Genomic DNA, 25,034 nt, shown 5'->3' with positions numbered 1-25,034 from the left:
TATAATTGTTAATTTTTTTCTAAAAAATTATATAAATCCAATTTAAAAATTTTCGAAATACATACGTCTTAATTATTCTCTTTTTCCATAACTTCTATATCTTTTTAGAATTGTGTTATTCATATCACTTTTTTTGGTACATTTTCCATTTTTAATATAAAAGTGATTATTAATGAAAAGAATAAAATAATAAAAAATATTTAAAAGAAAAAAAAAATCAAAATAGTTTTAAATTATCTTATTTTATATTTATGTTATTTTGTTTTTAATTTTTAATTTTTAGTTATTATTATAGAATAATAAAATAATATTAGATATAATAAGTATGTAATTATAAATGTCACATCGGTATAAAATTATGAATATAAAATTAAATAAATAATTTTAAATTATTAACTCTCAAATATTATTGAAAAAATAATAAATATGTATTATTTCCAAAATAGAAAAATATACAGTTTAGCTTTCATACATGCTAGAAGACAATATAACTAGTTAAATATCAATGCATTTCTCTCTTTTTCTAATCCACATCATCAAGGTGCGCTTGCCACCTCTAAAGTTTCTTTGCATGGAAACAGGGAAAATTGAAGGTGATTGTCTTTTTCAATTGTCATTTTAGCCAGTCCAGTATTGTATAATTATATTAGGTGTATATTAAAATCACTTATTAAAATAAAATATATATTAAAATATTAATATATATTAAAAATAAATTAAATAATATATATATATATATTTATATACAAATATATTAATAGCTGATTTTAATTAATATACAAATAACTTTTTTATATCTATATATTCACTCTTAGTAGCTATAGTCTGCATAAATAAATTAACTTTAAGTCACAAAAAAAAAAAAGAATCTAACTTTATGTTTTCTAAATTGTAATGGATAATATAAAAAACCTTTATTAGCAGTAAGTAAGGGCCTTAATAGTTACTTCAGAAATAAAGAATATCTTTAAGTTCAACACCAAGCTAAGAGTAGTGAACAATGCTGTATGCATTATAGTGGATGATGAGGGTTTATAATGTTACGAAGGACCTTCTTCACTTCCATGATGCTAATCTTCTTCTTCTTCTTATTATTATTATTCCTTTTTCCATTTTCTTTCACCTTGCCTCTTAACTCCACCACAAACACCCTTTCATCATCACCCTTAAATGACGATTTTACCCCTCTCACCTCTATTCCCACATCCTTCAACGCTCTCATCAAATCAAGCAACAACCCTTCCCTATTCATACACTCCACCTCCAACAAAATCTCACCCTCTATCACCGAAACCTCCACCGCCCTCTCCTTCCTCTTCTTTCCACTTCTCCGCCGTTTATCTTCCTCCTCCAGCTTCTTCACCTTCTCGTGCAACTGTTTCACGTACTCAATTGTGTCTCCTAATATAGAAGCCTTGTCCATTTTCGTCACATATGGTACCAACGACCTTAACGTGATGAACTTCTCGTTCAGCTTTTCGCGACGCCGCCGCTCCGCTGCCACGTGGCTGCTGATTAGGTCATCTTGTGGAGAAGGCATTATCGTTCTTTCCAATTGTTCTAGGGTTTGTGCTGAATTGTGGCGGTTTTGCTTGCGATGCAAGTATGGAACCCTAAACAATATGTTCTTGAGGAGCCGTTGGGGGTTTTCAACCACTGTCACCTGGTTGCAGTTATAAACACTGCTGCTCCACGTGGCAAAAGCTGATTGGAAGGACAATAAGCCGCAAACAGCATCCGGCCGGTGGCCAGAGCTGCCTTCTAGGATGGTGGACACCGTTTTAGAGTAGTGTGTGTGGCCCTCTAATGGAAGTGAAAAAATTAAAAAAGAAACAAATTAATAAGATGAAAAAGAAAAAAAAGAAAAAATTAAAACTAAATTGATTTACACAAATATTATTGACTAATATATTTGTGTATAAATATATATATATGAATTTATATTTTAATATATATTTTATATTAATAACTGATTTTAATAACTAATTTTAATGTATACATAATAGAATCAATTAATTTAACCTTTTTTTTTCTTCAAAAATTGATTATGCTTCAATTTAAATAATAGGTAATAATTAAACTGAGAGAGTGAAATGAAATGAAACCTTGCTCCGTACATAGGTGAGATGTCTCAGCCTCTGAGTTATTATCATACTCATCACCATGTAGTAGTTCTGACACGATAGAACATCAAATATACTTTAGAAAATTGAAAACTATAATTTGACAAAGAACACTACGCAATGCAACCAAGAAAACTATATATTTTATTTGTCAATAGATATATCAATTTATTATTATTATTATGAAATTGAAGGATAGTGTATAAAGATGAGTGATGACAAAGATGGGCACGGATTCGGTACACAGCCTATCATAGTATACTGAAACACCAAAAATTTGTTTAGCGCACCGGTCAGTTAGGGAAGGCCAAAATAAAAATATTCATTTTAGTAGAGTCTTTTTTGTAATTATTTAAAAAATAGAGGAGTTATTCAATAATTTTTTAAATGAATATATTTAGTTTAATTGTTAAAATTAGTTGGACCATTAGTTTATTATTATTGCTGCTCCCTCATCCTCCTAGTTCTCTTCCTCTCCTTCCTCCACCATGGCAAGTTGCCCCTTCTATTATCTCCACCGCCAACAACAATTCAAACCTTTCCTCTGCTTCTCCTATTTTTCAATTTTCTGTTTCAAGAATCTTCTAAACTTCTTCTGTTTTCCAACTAACTGAGTAGCAAGCCTTGGAAACGAGTCACGGCAAGCTCCATTACATCGGTGGCCACACCAGAGTCTTCACCGTGGACCGTTCTATTTGCTTCTCAGATTCGTTTTTTAGCGTTGTTTCTCTCAATTTTCAGTGTTCCTCGTTTTTTTCCTGTGATTGTTTCTCCGTCGTTGCCTTTCTCTGCTTCATCCGTCGTTGTACTCATCCAACTACTAATCGCATCCCTTTAGATCTGATCTAAGATCCAATCTTACATCCTCTCCCACCGCGACAACTTTATGTTACTCTTTTCTCTCGCCAATAGTGCTATTTTCCAGTTTCAGCTCCGACAACCTCGCCGGAGTCATCAAGCTCATCTCCGACTAGATGGTTGATGTCGAGGTACACGAAGTTGTGGTGAAAATTAGGAAGAAGATGAAGCTGTTAAGGGTTTGTTAGGATAATTTTTACAACGAATGAGATGTTGGAGAGTGTTAGAAAAGTATTGAGCAAAGGATGGTTTGACTTGGCTGCTGAAAGGTTGAAGAAATTGGAGGTGGCACTTAACATAATAGGAGATATTTAACTCTAATTAATTTAATCTTACGTATTCTTAATTTTTTGATATAAACCCACATATATTTCTTATATAACAATAATAACCATAAAAAATAATATTTTTAAAGTAACTCACTGACACAAAAACTACAAAAAAATATTAAATAATTTATTATATTAAACTACATTTAGGATAATCTTCACCGTTGAACTAAAAAAAATATAAAAGATCTAATGACTTTTTATTAAAAAGACACACCAATAAGCTAAATAAATTTTTAGCATTTCGGTACCCAAAAGAGGGCGGCTTACCGAATCCGTGCCCGACAAAGATAATGTCTATCTAATAAGCTACTAATAACGTGTTAAGGATTAATTTATCAGTTCGTTATATATTTATTTATTGAAAAGTACTAGATAAATAATGACTATTTTAAATAATATAAACAATTACTAATCAAATAAAAATATATTAACTTTTTAAATTAATTATTTAAATTTTAATATTAAAATAATTATTTATACACCTAATAAAATAAATATTGATATATATATTATTCATATTATTTAATATTTTTATTATCTCCATACTTTTCCTTATTTATTATATGCACAAGGAAGAATGATACATAACAAGTATTGACTTACTCACTTGAGTAATAAATATGGTTAATTTTAGCGGGGCCTATCATTTGGTGCTCAAGTTTGTCTAGTACTTTAGTAACTTATTTTTTGGGATAATGTTACATAGTCAGTATAATTTATATTTTTAATCAATAATTAGTTATTAATATTTAAAGTGTTAAATAAAAGTATAATATTGATAAATTTATTATTGGATAAAATTATTAAATTATTAAAAAAATACTGATCAATAATATAAATTAAAATTGTTAATCTTTTAATTTTTTATTTTTTATAATAATTTTTAAATTATTTAAAATTTATTAATTTTTATATTTTTAATTAAATATTAATTATTTAAAATATTAAATAAATATAGTAGTTATTTTAATATTTTAAATTTTACTAAATAAATATAGTAGTTATTTTAAATATTTTAATCTTTCAGATCTTCCTAAATAAATATAGTAGTTATTTTTAAAAAATTATATTAAAATATTAAAATTCAACAAGTGATTCAACAAATTAGTTTTTCAATTATTGAGTTTTATTATATAAATTAAACAATAATAAAAATTACAATTTTAAAAAATTTAAAAGATTTCAATTTTAAAATAACTACTATATTATTTAGTAAAATTTAAAATATTAAATTTTTAAATATATAATCAACAATAATTTGATAAATTCATTTAAATAAAAAAATTTTATTATAAAGAAATTACAATTTGAAATGTAAAATTTTAAAATACAAATGATAAAATATTTTTATAATAATTTAATTATTTTTATTCTTTTATGTAAAGAGATTTTGTTTATTAAGGTCTAAAAGATAATATTAAAATTAGTATTATAAAAAATATTAAAAATTTAATATCATGAAGAAAAAATAAAAAAGTTATATAAAAACTAATTTGATTAATTTTTAAAATTTTAGGAACGAAAATGACTTACGTCTAAACTTTTCGAGACTATTTTGATTATAACTAACTTTTTTACATATCAAGTCACGTGGCATGCTAGGTGTCACTGACTTGACACGTCAACTAATTATCTTATGACACGTGACATTAATCTACTACATTATCATACTACATGACACTTAATGTGACACATCATCATCTAACTAACAAAAAAAACCAATTTAACTTACGTTTTATTTTTTAAAGAATAATATAACTAAAAAAATTATATAATGACTAATTTAAAAAATAAGTGATTTTTCAAGAACGAATTTAACTATTAACCTCTAAATCTTAATAATAATAAAGGTTTGAAAATGTCAAATTATTCACCACGGTGTGTGCATATTTTAAGGAGACCACATACATGTTAAATCCTTTGCATGTGTTAGAAACAAGAGACTAAGAGAATAATATGAAAAAGTGTATTATTGAGTTGTGTTCAAAGGTACAATATACAAGGGGTATTTATAGGTGCTAAATGAATCAGAGTAATAAAGGCATAGAATCCTATAATTAATATACAGATATACTATATAAATATAGACGATACTAATTGGTCTAATTTGATGCTAATGATTCTCTAACATCCCCCCTCAAACTCAAGTGGGAGCTAAGGAGACCAACTTGAGTTTGGATAACAAAGTCCGGAAATGAGTCGGGTGATGAGCTTTCGTGAAGATATCAGCAGTCTGATCTAGTGTTCCAACAGCAATGAGACGAATAGCATCAATAAGGATACGTTGCCGAACAAAGTGACAATCAATCTCAATGTGTTTGGTGCGTTCATGAAAAACATCATTATGGGCGATCTGAATAGCACTGCGGTTATCACAAAGAACATCAGTAGGAGACGACTGAGGAGCACCTAGATCCGCGAGAAGCCAACGAACCGAGATAACTTCAGCAGTGGTGTCAGCGAGGGCACGGTACTCAGCTTCTGTGCTTGAGCGAGCAGTGAACGTTTGCTTCTTAGCACGCCAAGAAATGAGAGCGTCGCCAAGAAACAAGCAGTAACCAGTAGTGGAACGACGATTAGTGGGATCACCAGCCCAATCAGCATCGGAGTAAGCCTGAAGAGACAAAGAGGAATGGGCCGAAAAATAAAGGCCATGAAATAGAGTGCCTTTGATGTAGCGAAGAATGCGAAGAACTGCCGCATAGTGAGTAGTACGAGGAGCTGACAAGAACTGGCTAAGTACATGAACTGGATAGGCGATGTCTGGTCGGGTGACAGTCAAGTAGACGAGACCGCCAACTAACTGTCGATAGAGAGTCGGATTATCCAAAACAGTGCCATCCATAGGGGTAAATCGAACATTAGGCTCAAGAGGAGTAGACTCAGTGCGACTATCTGTAATTCCAGCGCGAGCAAGAAGATCTGAAGCATACTTAGCCTGAGAGAGATAGATGCCATCATCGGTGGAGATGACCTCGAGACCAAGAAAATAGCTGAGAGAACCAAGATCTTTCATCTCAAAGGTTTGGTGAAGTGAGGCCTTGAGAGTAGAGATACCATCAACATCATCCCCAGTAATGATCATGTCATTAACATACAGAAGTAGAAGAACGACTCCACGTTCACTTTTACGAATAAAGAGAGCATGCTCATGAGGACTGCAAGTGAAACCAAGACTGCATATGGTAGTGCTGAACTTGTCAAACCATTCACGAGGAGCTTGCTTAAGCCCATAGAGTGCTTTGCGAAGGAGACAAACTTTGCCAGAGGGACAAGAATAACCCGGAGGGGGCTTCATATATACCTGCTGTTTCAAATCTCCATTAAGAAATGCATTCTTCACATCTATTTGACTGAGAGACCATTTTTTGACTGCAGCAATGGCAAGAAGAGCACGAACAGATGTGAGACGAGCAACAGGAGCAAAAGTCTCTTCATAGTCAATACCATACTCTTGCGTACAACCCTGAGCAACCAATCGCGCCTTATACCGGTCAATAAAACCATCAGAGCGAGTCTTGATCTTGTATACCCATCTGCTGCCTACAACTTCTTGAGCAGAAGGAGGATCAACCAAATCCCAAGTGTGTGCCTTTTCAAGTGCCTGTATTTCTTCCTGCATTGCTTGTTGCCAATTTGGATTTGTGGAGGCTTCTCTGAATGACTTAGGTTCATGTTGATGAAGGATAGTAGAAAAACAATGATAATCAAGAAGATGAGGAGGTGGATTCCTTACCCTTGAAGAACGAGCGGGAGGAGGAGGCATGACAGTAGGAGCAGGATCATCGTCCGGTCTGGAATCATTGGGAGATGGAGAAGGCGGAAGAACAGGAGGCTGTGGAGGGTCACTCGAGATAGAATCTGTAGAATCATCACTAGGAAAAAGATCAACATTTGGGTTAGTAAACAGAGGTGACTGAGTAGTAGGGATTGACTCAAAGGATGAGAACCGAGAAAACATGTGATGCTCCCAGAAGACAACATGACGAGATATACAGACACGTTTAGAGAGAGGATCCCAACAACGATAACCCTTGTGTTCAGTGCCATAACCAAGAAAACAACACATACGAGCCCGAGGTTCAAGTTTACTATGTTCGTGAGGCTGAAGAAGAACAAAACATACACATCCGAAAACTCGAAGAGAACTATAATCTGGGGAGGTATGATAAAGACGCTCAAAGGGAGTAACATTACCAAGAACAGAAGAGGGGAGTCTATTAATAACATGAACAGCAGTAAGAACAGTTTCACCCCAAGTACGCTCAGGACACGAAGAAGAAAGGAGCATTGCACGGACGGAGTCAAGAATGTGACGGTGTTTACGTTCAGCTCTATCATTTTGTTGCGACGTACCAGGACAAGAAAACTCAGACAAAGTGCCCTGTTCTGTAAGAAAGGTTAAGAGTTTGGAATCACGGTATTCCATAGCATTATCACGTCTGAAAACCTTAATGACCTTTGAAAATTGACTTTTAATCATAGTAGCAAAGTTGATATAGATTTGGGGTAACTCATGGCGATTAGTCATCAAATAAACCCAACTAAAACGGGAATAATCATTAATGAAAACGACAAAGTATCGAGCTCCGCCCATAGAGGCAGTGGGAGCGGGGCCCCAAACATCAGAGTGAATGAGATCAAAAGGAGAGCAAGCAAGAGATGAATTATTGTGAAAAGATAAAGCAGGTTGTTTGGCAGTTTGGCAAGAAATGCAATCAAAAGATTCATTTGGAACCTGACCTAAAACACCCTGAGACACAAGAGGACGCAGTTTTCCTAAGGAGGTATGGGCAAGACGTTGATGCCATAAGTGAAGGGTAGAGGGAGAAGAAGCAGCACAGAGATTTGGTACATGAGGAATATGAAGTTTCTCGAGTTCAAACAACCTTCCGACCTTTCGTCCAGTCCCGATGATCTGTCCCGTCCGAGGATCCTGTACACGACAACCAGAAACAGAAAAAGTGACTTCAAAACCCAGATCAACAAGTTGACCAACAGAAATAAGATTAAAGTTTAATTTGGGAATATAATAAGTATCAGGAAGATTAAGAGTCGACTGGGATATAGAACCCTTGTGTGTTGGGTGCAAGAGGGAACCGTTTGCAGTATTGACAGAAGGTCCATTTGTAGTGGTAGACAGAGACGAGAAGAGATCACGCAATGGAGACATGTGATTAAAGCATCCCGAGTCAAAATACCATTTAGAAGCACCTGGAGGGGTCGAAAGAGCAGCAAGGGTATTACTATAAAGGGAGAGAAGACGTTGAAGAAGAGACGCAATATCAGATAGAGAGACAGGAGACGAGTTGAGAGAAGCAGTGGTGGTAGATTCAACAGTAGAAGCAGGCGCAGGACGTGGTGGGCGAGTAGGACAGGTAGTAATCAAATGTCCCGAGAGCTTGCAATAATGGCAAAATAGTTGCGTACAATGGTAGCTAATATGACCTTTCTGGTGGCATGTGCGACATTCAACAGAGGGACAGCTGGAGAACGGGTGTCCGAAACGATTACAGTTGCGACAGAAGGCCCCTTTTCTGTCTGTGGCAGCAAAAACATCTGACTTTTCCATAAAAGTAGCCATAGAGAACAAGGAGAGGAGAGAAAAACTGCAATTTCTGAGCAGAAAATGAGGAAACGGATGGCAAAATCGGAAAGAGCTCACCAAAAAACCTTAGGGAGGGTCCCACTTGTCCGCCACGTCAGCGCCACGTCAGCGCCACGTTAGCGACACAAGGACACGTGGCAGCACCTGAGTGGAGGGAGAGAGACACGCGGGCAGCCAGGTGGAAGCGCAGGCGGGTCGGACCGGGCGTGTGCGGGTCGGGGCAGGCGTGCGCGGGTCGGCTAAGGGTTGCTGCAAGGCGACACGTGGCAGCGCGAGGGTCGTCCGATTGGATCTCGGATCCAACAGCTGCTGAACCTTCTGAAGGAGAAACGATGGAGGCGGGCAGCGGGATTCCGGCGGCGCGTGACGGCGCGTCCGGTAGCTGATGGCGGAGATCTCGGCGGCGTTGGAAAGACGGCAAAGAGGAGAACACGATGATACCGGAGGTGACGAACCAAAGCGTCAGAAACAAGACGAAAATCGAGAGCAAAGAGGCACGGGTGGAATCTGGAAGGAAGAACAACCTGGTCGTGGCAGCGTCTTTCGGCGGCGCGTCTGGCGGAGGATGGCGGCGGTTCCGGTTGCGTTGGAATCACGGCGACAAGGTGAACAAGATGGTTACGGGGTTGACGAACCAAAGCGTCGAAAAGGGAACGAAAAAGGAGGCCAAAGAACACTGCCGGAAAGAAAAACAATGGGGCTATGAACTAATATGCATTGAAAAAAAAAAAGGAACCTAAGCTCTTGATACCATGTTAGAAACAAGAGACTAAGAGAATAATATGAAAAAGTGTATTATTGAGTTGTGTTCAAAGGTACAATATACAAGGGGTATTTATAGGTGCTAAATGAATCAGAGTAATAAAGGCATAGAATCCTATAATTAATATACAGATATACTATATAAATATAGACGATACTAATTGGTCTAATTTGATGCTAATGATTCTCTAACAGCATGGAACAGGATCTATCGATCATAGATATGTCATCAGTCCCGAAGTTAAAATAGTTATTAATTAAAACTAATACGTAGTGGTTAGAAATCAATTGTGGCGTTTGAACATGTCCACTAATTTATTAAGGAATAATCTACATTTCATATTATCTCAACAACCTGGGATTTTTTCCCTCTCATTGTTGGGCAACGTGGAGAATTCTTTATCATTGAAGAGACTTTATTAAGATAAAAAATATAACACAAAAAAACACCATATCATATCAACTTAAAATTTTAACACATTAAATTAAAACATTTTTTTTGTTTTATAGATTATTTATTTACTTTAACTTTTTAATACGAGACTAATTCTTTATACTGATCACGTTCATATTACTTAACATTAATTAAAAATGGTATTGTCAATTTTTTTCTATATATATGTAAAAAAAATATAAAGAGTTAACTATAACATAAATCAACTCAAATTAATATTTTATATTTTTAATTTTAAAATTTAAAAAATTAAAATAGTAAAAAATTATTTTATATTTTTATAACAGATTTTCTATTTTTTAACTAGTTAGCTCTAATTAGCTACACTCCTAATTAATTCTTTAGCGGAACCAATATTTATAATTTTAAGAATTAATTAAATTTTTGTCTTGCTTTTATTATATATTACCTCGTCACTGTTAAAGATTTTAGTGAAAGATAATCTTTTAATAAAACTACATATTCATCGCCAATCTCAGAAAAAGAAAAAAAAAATTGTTGCACATGTGGATTAAATATATAATAATATGCATATACTTAATTGTATATTATGTCTATAAGACTATATGTCTGTTTACCTAGTGAAGCTGCTGATTCTGGTGGAAGCAACTCCAATAACCCGGCTGAGTTCAGCCGATTGGAGCCATCATCCGGCGATCCGGCTCGGCTACTGTCCTCTGCCATGACCAGCTCCTTAAGCTTGCTTTGTGGGAGGGTTGCTATTTCTGAATCCAATAATAATTGAGCTTCTTCTGTAATGGGATTGGAGGCAGAGTTTTCAGATAGGGCATGCTTTGGTTGGGGACGGTGGTGATCTCCTATGAAGAAGCTCTTTATATGTTTGATTAAGTTGATATCTTCTTTTACCTAATAATAAGGAACCATACCCATTTAATTGCCTATTTATATACAGATATATTTAATTAAATAATAACTAAAATATAAATACGTATTATATTAAACTATTTAACGATTTTTAATTATTATAATTATGTATATAAGAAAAAATTTTGAAAAGTAACATTGAATATTATAAAATAAAATAATATCATTTTTAATTTTTATAATATCACTTATGAGATGATTCTTTTGCATTCTATTTTATATCAATTTATAGAATAAATGAGTGGCATTATATAAAAATGACATCATCATTTGTTATATAACATATTAACATCTGAAATTAAAAAAAAAATCAAAATTTAGCTAAAAGACTTTTGAAATTTAAACTTAACAAAAAATCATTTTTAGTGAATTTTTTACTAAACTTATTTGACAACTTATTATTATAATATAATTTAATTTTAATTTATTATGAATATAAAATAATTTTATATGTGTATTCAATTACATATAATATTACAACATAAAAAATAACTGTTATTTTTAAATATTTTTTATGATGATTTAATTGATCATCTCAAAAAAGATAGATATAATTATATAATTGTATAAAATATTTTATATTATAAATACATTAAAATTAAAATTATTATAATATTTGGTGAAATTAGATTTGTAACATTACTCCTTATTTACCTTATCAGTTGTGCCGAGTTCAACGACGCCATCCAACATTGGAATGCACACCACTGTCTGCAGTACAGTTGGCATGGTACAAAACGCAATCACATGTTAATTAATTAAGAACTCATCAACACATACACCCCACAATAAACAAGAGTTTGTTGAAGGACAATTTACCTTCACATCAGCACTCTGGCGGTGGAAAAAATTGCATATATAATCATTCAGACAAGAGAAGCTATAGTAAGTACGTAACTGATGAATTATTATATGAATGGAAAATAATATAATTAAGTAAGAAAGTACCTTGGCAAGAATTGCTCTTGAAAATGTCTTGGTGTCCGCTTCGTTTGCACCTTGGAGCCAAACATGCTGCCTCCTCGCATATGCCTTCCCCGGCAACCTTTAATTAACAACAATATTATCATTACTTAAAATTCTATCTATCAAGCATAACATAAGATGCATGTAAATCAGTTGTGCTTAGCAGCTATTAGTACATCCTAAAATTTGTTTGAGACGTGTTAGAAATATAATTATTTATATATTTTATTTTTATCAGTTTAAATTTTTAAAAAATATAATTTTATGCATTGTATTAAAATTTATACAATTAAAAATTTTAAAGTGTTGAACTAAAATATATATATATATAAAAATTTAAGTAAATACAAAAAGAATTTTGTTTAAAAAAATATATTAAATATATAATCATTTAGAAAAAATTTAGGGAGTAGCAACTTTTATGTTTTATAGTAAACATTTAACTATTAAAAAAAAAAGTGAATGATCTCTTACTATTAAATTTAAATTTCACACCATTAAAAATACTGTTGATGACATAATTTTTTAGTAAATATCTTTTCAAAAGCTTAAACTGATTTTTGAGTTAACCAAGAATTGAACTCTTAACCTTTCAGATCTAAAACTCTAATATCATGTCATGATACCACGCATCCCAAAAGCTTCAGCTAATGAAAAAAGGTAACACTAATGATTATATCTCTAATACTCCCTAAACTTCCATTGTACATATTGTACAAATATTTCATTGACTCCTCGTACTTTTCCTAAAAGAAAAAATAAAATATTAACCAAAAAAATATTAGTTTTGAATATTTTCTAGCTAGGATAATGATAATGATAATTAGCCCGGCGACCATGGACTTACCCTACACCAGGAGCAAAGGAGAAGGAGACACACATCAAATAGTACCATTCGGATTCGCTAAGATCCTCCGGCGACAAGGCGGTACAAGGACGCGGAGTTGCCGGGGGATCAGCAGCAAAGATGAGGTCTCCCTGGCGATCAGACAATAGTAAGTCATAGAGGTCTCTAAGCTGGTTGCTTCTCTGGAGAGACGCCTCCTCATTATTACTATTACTCTTGTTAGCTTCTATTGCTTCTACTGTCCTCCTAACCTTAATTTCTCCATTGTAGAATCCATCACTCCACCTTAGAACTCTGCACATTTATTATCATAATTGTTTTATGTACTTCTCTAGCTTCCTTATTATAATAATTAACAAGTAAAATTTAACCATCTCTTTATAATTCAATAGTAGTAGCCATTTGGAAAAGTCTGGAGACAGCGACTTTATTAAATTCTGACCAGCATGTAACCAATAAAAGAAAAGTGAGTAATCGCACACAATTAAATGAAATTTCACACCATTAAAAATATTATTAATAACTATTTGATGACTACAAATCACAAAAATTGCTGATCTCTAATACTATTTGTACCCAATTTTAAGGGGAAAAAAAGTTAGATAATAGAAACAGTGTCCTTTATTCTAAAAACTTAAATTGATAAGAAGATCAGAGAGCCGTAGATAATTATATCTCAGACAATAACTAACTCTAGTTATGAGTTAGCAAAAAATGTTATTTCTCTCTTAACTAAGTGTTTGAGAGTTTCATCGATTATCTATCTATCCCTGAATTTGAGGAAGAAGATAATGAGATACCTTTGTTGTGGAGAGAGTTGCCAAAAGATGGTGTAAGTCCAGTGAAGTGATTGAACCGCAGCCTGCAGCATGCTTTGAACCCTGCTACAGCTTGGCATTGAGTGAGATGAAGAAGAAATGTTGTTTTATTTTCTAAAATATATGATATAATATAATAATGGGAGATATTATTAGGGACTATATTTTCAGCTCAAAAGCCGAATATATATATAAAAGGAAAGGAGAATTTCAAATTAAATAAGTCGAGCACGTGCAGAATATGACAAATTAAGAAAGCTTGACTTTCACATAGGGAAATAATTTCATTCATGTGGAGGCTAGTACAATTAGCATGTGAGTTTTTAATTGCAAATTACAAATGTTATCATCATCTAAGTTCTGGTAAGTGAGCAATAAGATATGCGAATAATATAAATAACGGATTATATTTTAAATTTATTAACCATTCAATTTTATTTTATATTTAATTAATTATTTATGTTGTTAAAAAAAATATTATTCTCTTATATTTTTTCATAATTGAAATATATGTAAAAAAAATTAGATAAAAATTTTTAAAATTTATTTTATTTATTATTTATTAAATAAAAAAAGTTTAAACTAATTTTTTATTTTTCTAACATTACTGCATATTTAATTTGTTTGTTAATTAAGAATACAAACGTAGAAGTCTGTTTTTTTATATAAAAGATGAAATTGTGATCATTCTAATGATGTTAATTATTAGATGTAAGAAATTATTTTTAATTTTTTTTGTTTTTATTTTTTATTTTTAAACACATGATTCTTATACTTGATGTAAGTAGAGTAGCACATTCATATAGATATAGTTGGAACACGGCGTACAAATTAAAATTGTTTAATTTTACGTACATATGGCAATTTTGTTAAGTTTACACTAAATAATCTTTTAATAATACTTTATTTACTAATAATTAATTATTATCCAAAAGGAAGAATAGGAATTAGTAAACTATACATCATATTATTATGCAAACTGAAACGGATTCGACTAAATAATAATAATAATAATAATAATAATAATAATAATAATAATAATAATAATAATAATAATAATAATAATAATAATAATAAGACATATTCAATATATATGAAGAAGTATTCAATATTTAAAAAGAAATAGTGAAATAGACAAATCTCAAAGATATTTTTTAAACAATTTAATTAAGAGAATAATAATCTCTTTTAATTAAGCCTAGATATATATCAAAGCCAACCATATAGCAGTGCTTTTAGAGAAATTCCATGTATAGTTTATTTAATTTTGACTGGTTGGTTTACCAGACGGTCTTAGCCCATATATAAGATATAACAACAAAAAATCTCTCCGTAATATTATACGTCCAAATAAAAAATCAATCATTATATAAATATATATAATTTAAACTCAATTTTAATTTATATTTTATATTTTAATTTATATTCTATATAGATGATTAATTTAATAATTGATTTTTAATATACCCTTTACGTAATTATTAATTCATTTTAATTTATTCCATGTGGCGGAAAAAATATTAATTATTAACTTGTAAAAAGATACAGATTACAACAAAATAACTTTCAAATATATTAAGACAATAGAATGAACTATAAAAATATAATGTCTGAAAAAATTTGCTCATCATATCGTCATTCAATGAAATATTAAGTTATTATTAGGCATCATCACTATTACCACTTTCCCACCAACCCTAACTAACAACCACAACAACATCATCATCAATTAACAATGGTCACCATCACCATTACGGCCAACACCAACCACCACGGCCATGAAGAGTGAGACCATGAAGTTATGGAGGCAGGTGGTAGTGATAGCGGTACAAATAATGGAGATGGTAAAGTTAAATTAATCATTTTATAAAAATTAATATTTAATAATTGAATAAATTAACGGTTGACTCAATATTTGAGTTAATTTTGTCAAATAAAAATTATTTTTGGAAGGATCATTTTGTTGTTATTAGTTTTGGGATTCATTTGATCAAAATTTGCAATTATCAGACACCAAAATAACTATTTAATACACATATTTTAATTGTGTTCTCTAATTCAATTTTAAATTGAAGTTAACTCAAAAATAAAAATATATATCCATTTAAAAATATAATTAATTATTAATACTATATATAATTTTTTATGGATAGTTTAGTAAAAAAATCTTTAAAAAAGAGTATATTTAAATAAAGAGTGAAAGTTTTGTTATAAAAACATGTGAAATTGCAAATAATATATTTTTTTATTTGGCCGTTTCTTTACTAAAACAAATAATCTTTATTCTTTAACAAATTAAAATTTTACTCTATGCCAAAGTATTATCTATTTTAGTATTGAAGGATTATTTTGTCTAACCCTTTAACATAATTCAAAATGGTTAAAAAATAAACTCCATAGGAAAAGATATGGTTCTCAGTAATTGTTGTTTTATTTAGTCTAAGGTACAAATAAATTTTTCTTCTTTGACAGTTTAACAATTGACACTTAATAATTAGAAAAGAATATAAATATAAAATATGTGTGTGTATAAAATTTCAGCACTTCAATTAATACTTGGTTAGGACGTTAGGTACGTCATGAGAATCATAATAAACGTTTCTTGTATTAGTAAACTTGCCTTCTTTGCATTTTGAATGAAGATACATGTGATAATGGATGGTCCGAAGCAACGGATTATACTGCATGATTTAACGGATGATGTCCCTATCAAGTTATTAGATGAACAATGATTTAAGTAATTATGATTCAAATAAAATTCAATTTGAGAGATGACGGATGTGACCTTCTTCAGAAAATTAACACAAGAAATTAAAAACAGAGTGTGCAACACTTGAGAAAGATGAAACTATATAAAAAAAAATTTGTCATAAAAACTTTAATACAGCATCATAAAATTATTCATTTCAAACATTCAAACTATTAAAAAAACACATCAGTATGATTTAAATATATATAGTATCATAAAATTATTCATTTCTTTTCAAATATAACTATTTTCTCGGTTTTAAAATAATTACTAATTTCATTTTTTGAATTTATTGAAAATAGATACATTTTTCATAAAAAAATAAAAACAACAATTATTTAAAAATAAAAGAAGTGATAGTTTATAGCTAAAACAAGGATTGGTAGTTTGATAAGAGGATTTAGGAATTCATGTAAGAATCAGTTCACGTAGATGCATATTGGGAATGGATTGTAACACCCTAATATTTAAATTTTTATGTTTGAGTTATAAGTCAATGATATTACGGTGGTATGACTCTCAAATAGATTTTTAATACATAATTATAAGTATAACTGAAAAGAGTATTAATCGAGAAGCTTAAAAAGAGTAAAAATAAAATTGCGAAGTCGTATCACTCACGCATCGACAACTAAAAGATAAAGCGTGAAGTCGAAAGTGATATATAGATAAAGGCATAAATAAAGGAAATAAGAAAAAGACAGTATATAGATATATAACATAAGTAGATAGCCACTAATTGCGACCCGTGAAGTTTAGGCTGATTAGGGTACAGTATAACAGTAGTTGGCAACAGTATCTCCTAATCTCTCCCAAAGAAACATAAGAGCCTCTATAGGCAAGTTCAAAAGAGTTCAATACATAATATAAGTTTTTCAAAATAAAAGTGGAGAGATTCTAAGCAAAATATAAAGTAGAAAATGTAAGGATCTTCGCCATCTCTCAGATGAACCACAGCTCACTTCTGAGCACCTGGACCTGTATCTGAAAAACAAGAGATATATACGGAATGAGAACCCCTGACCCATGGGTTCTCAGTACGGTAAAAGTGCCAAATAAATACAATGCATTGCAATAAAAAACTCACTAAGCATCCTAAACTTCCTTTCACCAAATATTCATCCTATGTCCTCGCTAATCCATAAATAGGCAACTGACATTAGGAAATGCTAAATCTAATTTGTATTCCTCATGCTCCCTAACTTTCTAACTCCCCGACAATTCACAATCAGAATTATAAACAAAACCATCCCTAACTATTCTGTCTCAGCAATTCGATATCATTACCTCATATCCTCACCTGAAGCAAGTGAAATCACTTCACTGTGTCTACACAGGGAGCTCAAATTATCTCATTTTCTACCTGAAGCAAATGAACTCACTTCACTGTGTCTACCCAAGAAACTCAAATTATCTCATTCTCTACCCGGGGCAAGTGAAATCACCTCACTGCGTCTACCCAGGGAACTCAAATTATCTCATTCAATAATCATCATTTTAAATTAATCATATCATTATTCCATTTCAACAAGAACAACCCTCAATATCAATCGATACCAGCATGAGGGACCTCTCAGTTGTACAAACATAATCAATACAGACAAGTAATACACAATTAAGGTACACGTAGAACAGATAGCATATAGTCAGGTAACATAGCATATATGATATAGCAATCTAAAATAAATAGGCAAACCCAAACAATTCAAACATATGCAAATGATGTATGCCTGTCCTATGGCTGATGAGTCTCATCTGTCGGTTATAAAGCCAACCCGACAAGTCCTGTTAGCTAACCATTGGACTGTTCCTCTGTCGTGCATCCCCAATTATAGTTATTCACAATCATAATCATAATCACTCAACACCCACACTGGTTTTTATCCATGGGGGCGAACTTATCCGAAACTTTCATAGTGTCCGGCCACACTTACAACATAGGGTCAACAGAATCTCGGATCTCAACTTGGAGCAAGTGGAGTCGACCCACTGCATCTACCCAAGGATATTCGAAACTCATATAATTTTACAAATCTCAAATCAACCTCGACTAGGAGCAAGTGGAGGCTAACCACTACATCTACCCCATGAGTTGCAAACCAAACTCGGAGCAAGTGGAATCAATGCCACTGCATCTACCCAGCCATGTATATCTCACCACATTCCGGAACAAGTGGATCAATACCACTGCATCTACCCAGGCAGGTATATCTCACCACATCTCAGAGCAAGTGGATCAATGCCACTGCATCTACCCAGGCAGGTATATCTCACCACATCCCGGAGCAAGTGGATCAATGCCACTGCATCTTACCCGGTGTCCTTGCCTCTTACCCGGAGCAAGTGGATGCACCACTGCGTCTTACCTGGAGGCATATCACAATCAAATTCAAGTTCAATTTCATTATTATTCCAATTCCTTCATAATCATTAATTCATTTCCTATACATTCTCAACATCTCTACAATTCTTACTCATACACCTAGAGCGAGTGGTCATTTCCACCGCCTCTTACCCGGCACCTCTATCTCATTCAATCGTATGCATATACATACTCCACCATAAATCAATATTTATCAGAATCATCCGACTAACAACACAATACATAGCCAGTCATAATTCACTAACAAACACAGCCCTTCAACTCATGGCATACACAGCAGTCCCATCATCATCCTTAGCAACTCATATAATCATCATTACTCATCATTCATCATTGATTCTCACTTTATTTCATCCACAAGTTACCACATGTCCTAAATTCTTTTTATTATAAGGCATACTATAAGGATTCAGGACTTAGAGGATGAAAGTGGAGGCTTAGAAGTCTGAAATTCGGCTTTAAAAATTGAAAAAAAATCAACTTTAGCTGAAAACGGGGTCATGCGTGCGCGTCACCCACATGCACGCATGGAAGTCAGAAAAGTAAAGAGACGCATGCACGTCACCCATGCGCACGCGTGGGAGTCAGAAAAGCAGAGTGACGCGTGCGCGTCAGCCATGCGTACGCGTGGGTGCATTTTGTGCTCCTCGCACAAAACCAGCACAGTACCGGCGCAACTCTCGGGATTTTTGGCTGGGCATTCGAATCAGTACAGCGGCGCGTACGCGTCGGCCGAGCGCACACGTGGGGTAGCAAAACTTGAGAGTGACGCGTGAGTGTCAGCCACGCGTGCGCGTGGAAGCACGTTTTGCCAAAATATTTACTAAGTTAAAAAGCTGCAGATTTACATTTCAAACCCCAAACTTCAACCACGCATAACTTTTTCTACAAAATTTATTTCTTAGCCATTCATGAACCGTTGGAAAGATCTTTGAATAAACTTTCATAAAAATTCATTTTTGAAGAATTCCAAACTCCGTAGACTGAGTTACGGACCGCCAAAGTTGGTCAAAAATCAGTTTTTACCCAAACATATTAATCACCAATTTTTTCAATGTTCACAAGCCAAATTCATTTCCTTTCATCCAAGTGACCACAACCCTACCACATTCACATAATTACACTCAACCAAAAGCAAACCTACCTCATCTACACAATTTCACCAAAAACTATCAAATTTTACACCTCAATTCCTCAAACCTTATTATTCAATAACCAAACCAATTATTCACACATTCAATATCTAAACTCCATCCAATATCTTATATCATCACACAATACACATATCACTTACCTTCCTTACCTCTTCCGGTCTCTGGCCCAAAATTCACAGTCTCCGGCCCAAATTCACAATTTAAATGCATATTCCACAAACCAATATTCATTATTCAATTCATCAAATTCACAACACACCAAACATACAAATTCACACAATTCTCAACTCAATCATCAATTCACATTACATAACAACTATGCATATTAATACCAACCATTGCACAATCCAAACTTAATCTTAGGGGTATCTAGCCTAGGAATTCTCATCGCACCACATGGTACTTAAATGAAACTTAAACCGTACCTCTTGTAGCCAAAATAATTGAGCTTCTTCTTTGAAGTCTCCACCAACCCTTAACTCCAAGCCTCACTAAAGCTTCACAAGCAACACCAACCTCCCAATTGTACACCAAAATCACCCAATACTCTAACATAACTAATTTCCCATATATACATTAACCTAGGGTTCATGAAATTGATAAATCACAAGGGTTTGAGCACTTCTTACCTCAGTCCATATGAAATAGGGATAGAACCTATTTAAAATCCATGTTAGAGTATCCCTAAATAACCAAAATCACAATATTTTAACACTAACTACCCCAAAAATGCATAACAGTGGAAAATTTCAAAAATTGGGCAGAGATAAATGAAATAATCACTACAAAACTTATATACAATTGTAGAGGATAAGAAGAGCGACGTGTGGCCGCAAACGACTCGTCAATCGGAGTTTCGTAGTAAAGGTTATGGACATTTGAAGGTGGAGCTAGGATTAGGTTTTCTCCTCTCTTCTCTCTTCTCCAAAGCTGCGCCCTAAAACCTTTTCTTTAGGGTAAATGAGCTGAAATGCTCATAACTAATGTTTATTATGTTGGGTCTTCGACCCACTTAGGCTCGATTCACTTGGTTTAACCCATTGGCCCAATTTTGGGCCAAAAGCTTTAATATTAGAGTTTTAAATCGCGCTTTAAATGTTTCTACCGTCCCTAATTATAAATCCTAATTTCTTAGCCTTATTAAATTATAATTAATTTTCTTAGCTACAGTACCAGACAGATCTCAGCCGACACTGCCGGTCAAAATTCTAGTGCACGTTTTTAAGTAGGAAACTATGTTTTCCGACTTAGAAAATTTCATTGAGTCCAAATATCATATTTAAATTATCAAATTCCGATTGCTAAATTTTCTGACCATATTCTCTCCTATTTAATTTATTATTCAATTAATTACGGTTTGACCGAGTTTTACATTCTACCCCCTAACAGAAATTTTCGCATCGAAAACTCCATCCGCCACCACGAGTACGTGAGCGTAGTCTGCCTTTATATCTAACGCATAGTAGTCCCAAGGTCTTTTTACTCTGCGCACTTCCATTGCCATGCTCTGATTCCTTTATCTTTGAGGGTCTCAATCATTCGTCCAACGCCAACCAACAACCTGGTTCATTACTTTCATCATCTCATCAACTCACATCTTATTAAATCTCAAATCATGTCATCAATAATATCACCATCATCATTAATCATAATCATCATACCACATCACTATAATCAACCAAAAATGCTCACCATATCTCAATCACACTCCATCCTTATCCCCTCTCTCTGTCAAGCCAATTACCACTAATCACAACTCAACTCTAAGCATAACCTCCAGAGTTACTTTCTTATTCCCAAACCCTCGAATTTCTATATAAATTGTTGTTTTAAAGTCTTTAACTAATTAATCACAACTCTCTTTGTTTTTAAAAGTCAAATGAGTTTGAAATAACAAGTTAACAAATCATAAGAATCTAATTTTCTTTAATAATCTATAAAAGCATTCGAAACACATCTCTTTCGTTAAAGTTACTCAAATCAAAAATAATTTTCAAAACCATAACCAACACTCCTTCAATTCTTGGGAAAATTTCGATAGCACCTACTAAAAACTGGAGTTTGCCACCCATCACGGGTCCCCTCAAACCAATCTCAGTACAACATTAGCATTTCAATTTAATGGTTTTCAAATTCATCTTTCAAAATTAATCATTATAAATCTCAATCTAAATCCAAGGCCACCATGACCAAATATCATAGTACTCATCTCTCAAACACGACAACTTGCACTCACTCATCATCAAAATCCAATTACTCGTTAACAATCATTTCCTCATCCATTTCAGAACCGTCAAAGTTCATGGCCACAATTTATCCCAATTATCTAGAATTATTATCTGCATTAGTTCACTAACCTTTTAAGTACTCAAATTATAAAGCATTTCTAATCATACCCTACTATTCCTTGTTATTACCATACTATGCTGACGCTTCAGCAAGCCTCTACTGCGTCACTCTGATTATTAACCACCAAGAATCTAATCACAAATCCATGTCATATTCCCCTATCGAATCACAAAACCTAGGCCCGCTTCTAAGCTTTCTCAATCTGACAGAAATAATGTTTACGCTCATCGTGAGACTCAATCGTATCCTCTTAAAAATCCTTGATCTCTATACTCACATTACCTAATCGTTTAAAACCTATAACATCCGCTACCAAATAGTTTGTCATCCTCCAATTTCTACATAGGTGTTCAATTTCACAAACTTTCATTCCAATTCAAATCCAAACTATAGCGAAACCCATTCACAAGCCTCCTATACTCTAAAACCTCAAGATCCTATAAATTCAAACATAATTAAACAAATCACTCAATCAACTATCCACCTCTAAGTGTTCCACTCATCAATCCAAAATCAATACACCATTCTCATATACACCACTGCCAAGATTCCTATCACAACGTTCCCTCACCGGTTCGTTCTTGGGAATTCCTCTTTCCGATTACTTCATTCATGTCCATGAGACACCCTTCGGGTTTTGTCCACACTAGCTAAGTGATATCGAGGTGATCAGACTCAATATCTCAAGTTAAGTGCTTCAAATTACCAAAGGTATACTCATGAACTTCATGCTAGACGTATCAGTCAGATACCCTAACTAGCACAGTCACAGACTCAGAGTATGCATTGAAGCATAAGCAAGTCCATCCCTTAGGCTCACGAGGACGAACTACTCTGATACCATAATGTAACACCCTAATATTCAAATCCTTATACTCGAGTCATAAGTCAATGATATTACGGTGGTACGACTCTCAGGTGGATTTTTAATACATAATTATAAGTATAACTAAAAGGAGTATTAATCGAGAAGCTTGAAAAGAGTAAAAATTAAATCGCAAAGTCATATCGCTCACGCATCGACAACTAAAAGATAAAGCGTGAAGTCGAAAGCGATATACAGATAAAGGCATAAAGGAGAATAAGAGAAAGACAATATATAGATATATAACATAAGTAGATAGCCACTAGTCGCGACCCGCGAAGTTTAGGCCGGATAGGGTACAGTATAACAGTAGTTGGCAGCAATATCTCCTAATCTCTCCCAAAGAAACATAAGAGCCTCTATAGGCAATTTCAAAAGAGTTCAATACATAATATAAGTTTTTCAAAATGAAGGTGGAGAGATTCTAAGCAAAATATAAAGTAGAGAATGTAAGGATCTTCGCCATCTCTCAGATGAACCACATCTCACTTTTGAACACCTGGACCTGTATCTGAAAAATAAGAGATATATACGGAATGAGAACCCCCGACCCATGGGTTCCTAATACGGTAAAAGTGCCAAATAAATACAATGCATTGCAATAAAAACTCACTAAGCATCCTAAATTTCTTTCACTAAATATTCATCATATGTCCTCGCTAATCCATAAATAGGTAACTGACATAAGAGAATACTAAATCTAATTCGTATTCCTCATGCTCCCCAACTTTCTAACTCCCCGACAATTCACAATCAGAATTATAAACAAAACCATCCCCAACTATTCTGTCTCAGCAATTCGATATCATTACCTCATATCCTCACCTGAAGCAAGTGAAATCACTTCACTGGGTCTACCCAGGGAGCCCAAATTATCCCATTTTCTACCTGGAGCAAGTGAAATCACTTCACTGCGTCTATCCAGAGAACTCAAATTATCTCATTCTCTACTTGGGGCAAGTGAAATCACCTCAATGCGTCTACCCAGGGAACTTAAATTATCTCATTCAATAATAATCATTTTAAATTAATCATATCCTTATTCCATTTCAACAAGAACAACCCTCACCGTCAACTAACACCAGCATGAGTGACCTTTCAGTTGTACAAACACAATCAATATAGACAAGTAATACACAATTAAGGTACAGCTAGAACAGATAGCATATAGTCAGGTAATATAGCATATATGATATAGAAATCCAAAACAAATAGGTAAACCTAAATAATTAAAACATATGTAAATGATGTATGCCTGCCCTATGGCTGATGAGTCTCATCTGTCGGTTATAAAGCCAACCTGATAAGTCCTGGTAGCTAACCATTAGACTGTCCCTCTGTCGTGCATCCCCAACTTAAGTTATTCACAATCATAATCATAATCACACAACACCCACACTGGTGTTTATCCATGGGGACAAGCTCATCCAGAACTTTCACAGTGTCCGGCCGCACTTACGACATAGGGTCAACAGAATCTTGGATCTCAACCTGGAGCAAGTAGAGCCAATCCACTGCATCTATCCAAGGAAATCTGAAACTCAGATAATTTCACAAATCTCAAATCAACCTTGACTGGGAGCAAGTGGGGGCTAACCACTGTATCTACCCTAGGAGTTGCAAACCAAATGCGCAACAAGTGGAATCAATGCCACTGTATCTACCCAGGCAGGTATATCTCACCACATCCCAAAGCAAGTAGATCAATACCACTGCATCTACCCAAGCAGGTATATCTCACCACATCCCGGAGCAAGAGGATCAATGTCATCGCATCTTACCTGGTGTCCTTGCCTCTTATCCGGAGCAAGTGGATGGCACCACTGCGTCTTACCCGGAGGCATATCACAATCAAATTCAAGTTCATTTTCATTATTTTTC

At 33.4% G+C, this 25,034-nt stretch overlaps 1 protein-coding gene across 1 annotated transcript; it reads right to left on the bottom strand.

Moving 5' to 3' along the window:
- Nucleotides 1-895: 895 nt before the first annotated feature.
- Nucleotides 896-13,795, bottom strand: LOC112696201 (basic helix-loop-helix protein A). Its single transcript, XM_025748827.2, has 8 exons — nt 13,636-13,795; nt 12,836-13,129; nt 11,971-12,067; nt 11,842-11,856; nt 11,677-11,733; nt 10,716-11,004; nt 2,106-2,174; nt 896-1,803 (listed from the first exon to the last, which is right to left on the bottom strand). Exons 1-8 carry the CDS (start codon nt 13,731-13,733, stop codon nt 1,013-1,015), a joined length of 1,710 nt encoding a protein of 569 aa, XP_025604612.1. The 5' UTR covers nt 13,734-13,795; the 3' UTR covers nt 896-1,012.
- Nucleotides 13,796-25,034: the final 11,239 nt, after the last annotated feature.

The sequence above is a fragment of the Arachis hypogaea genome, chromosome 6 (genome assembly GCF_003086295.3).
Source record: "Arachis hypogaea cultivar Tifrunner chromosome 6, arahy.Tifrunner.gnm2.J5K5, whole genome shotgun sequence".
In the NCBI taxonomy this organism is placed as follows: domain Eukaryota; kingdom Viridiplantae; phylum Streptophyta; class Magnoliopsida; order Fabales; family Fabaceae; genus Arachis; species Arachis hypogaea.
This window is presented reverse-complemented; position numbering and strand designations above follow the sequence as displayed.

Bases quoted from the DNA above. Each gene is read 5' to 3' on its own strand.
- LOC112696201 (XM_025748827.2), bottom strand. From the start codon at position 13,733: ATGCCAAGCTGTAGCAGGGTTCAAAGCATGCTGCAGGCTGCGGTTCAA. The intron at 12,068-12,835 runs GTAAGTCCATGG...TGTTAATTAAAG, and splicing joins TCCTTTGCTCCTGGTGTAGG to GTTGCCGGGGAAGGCATATG. The intron at 1,804-2,105 runs GTTTCATTTCAT...CACTTCCATTAG, and splicing joins TCACCTATGTACGGAGCAAG to AGGGCCACACACACTACTCT.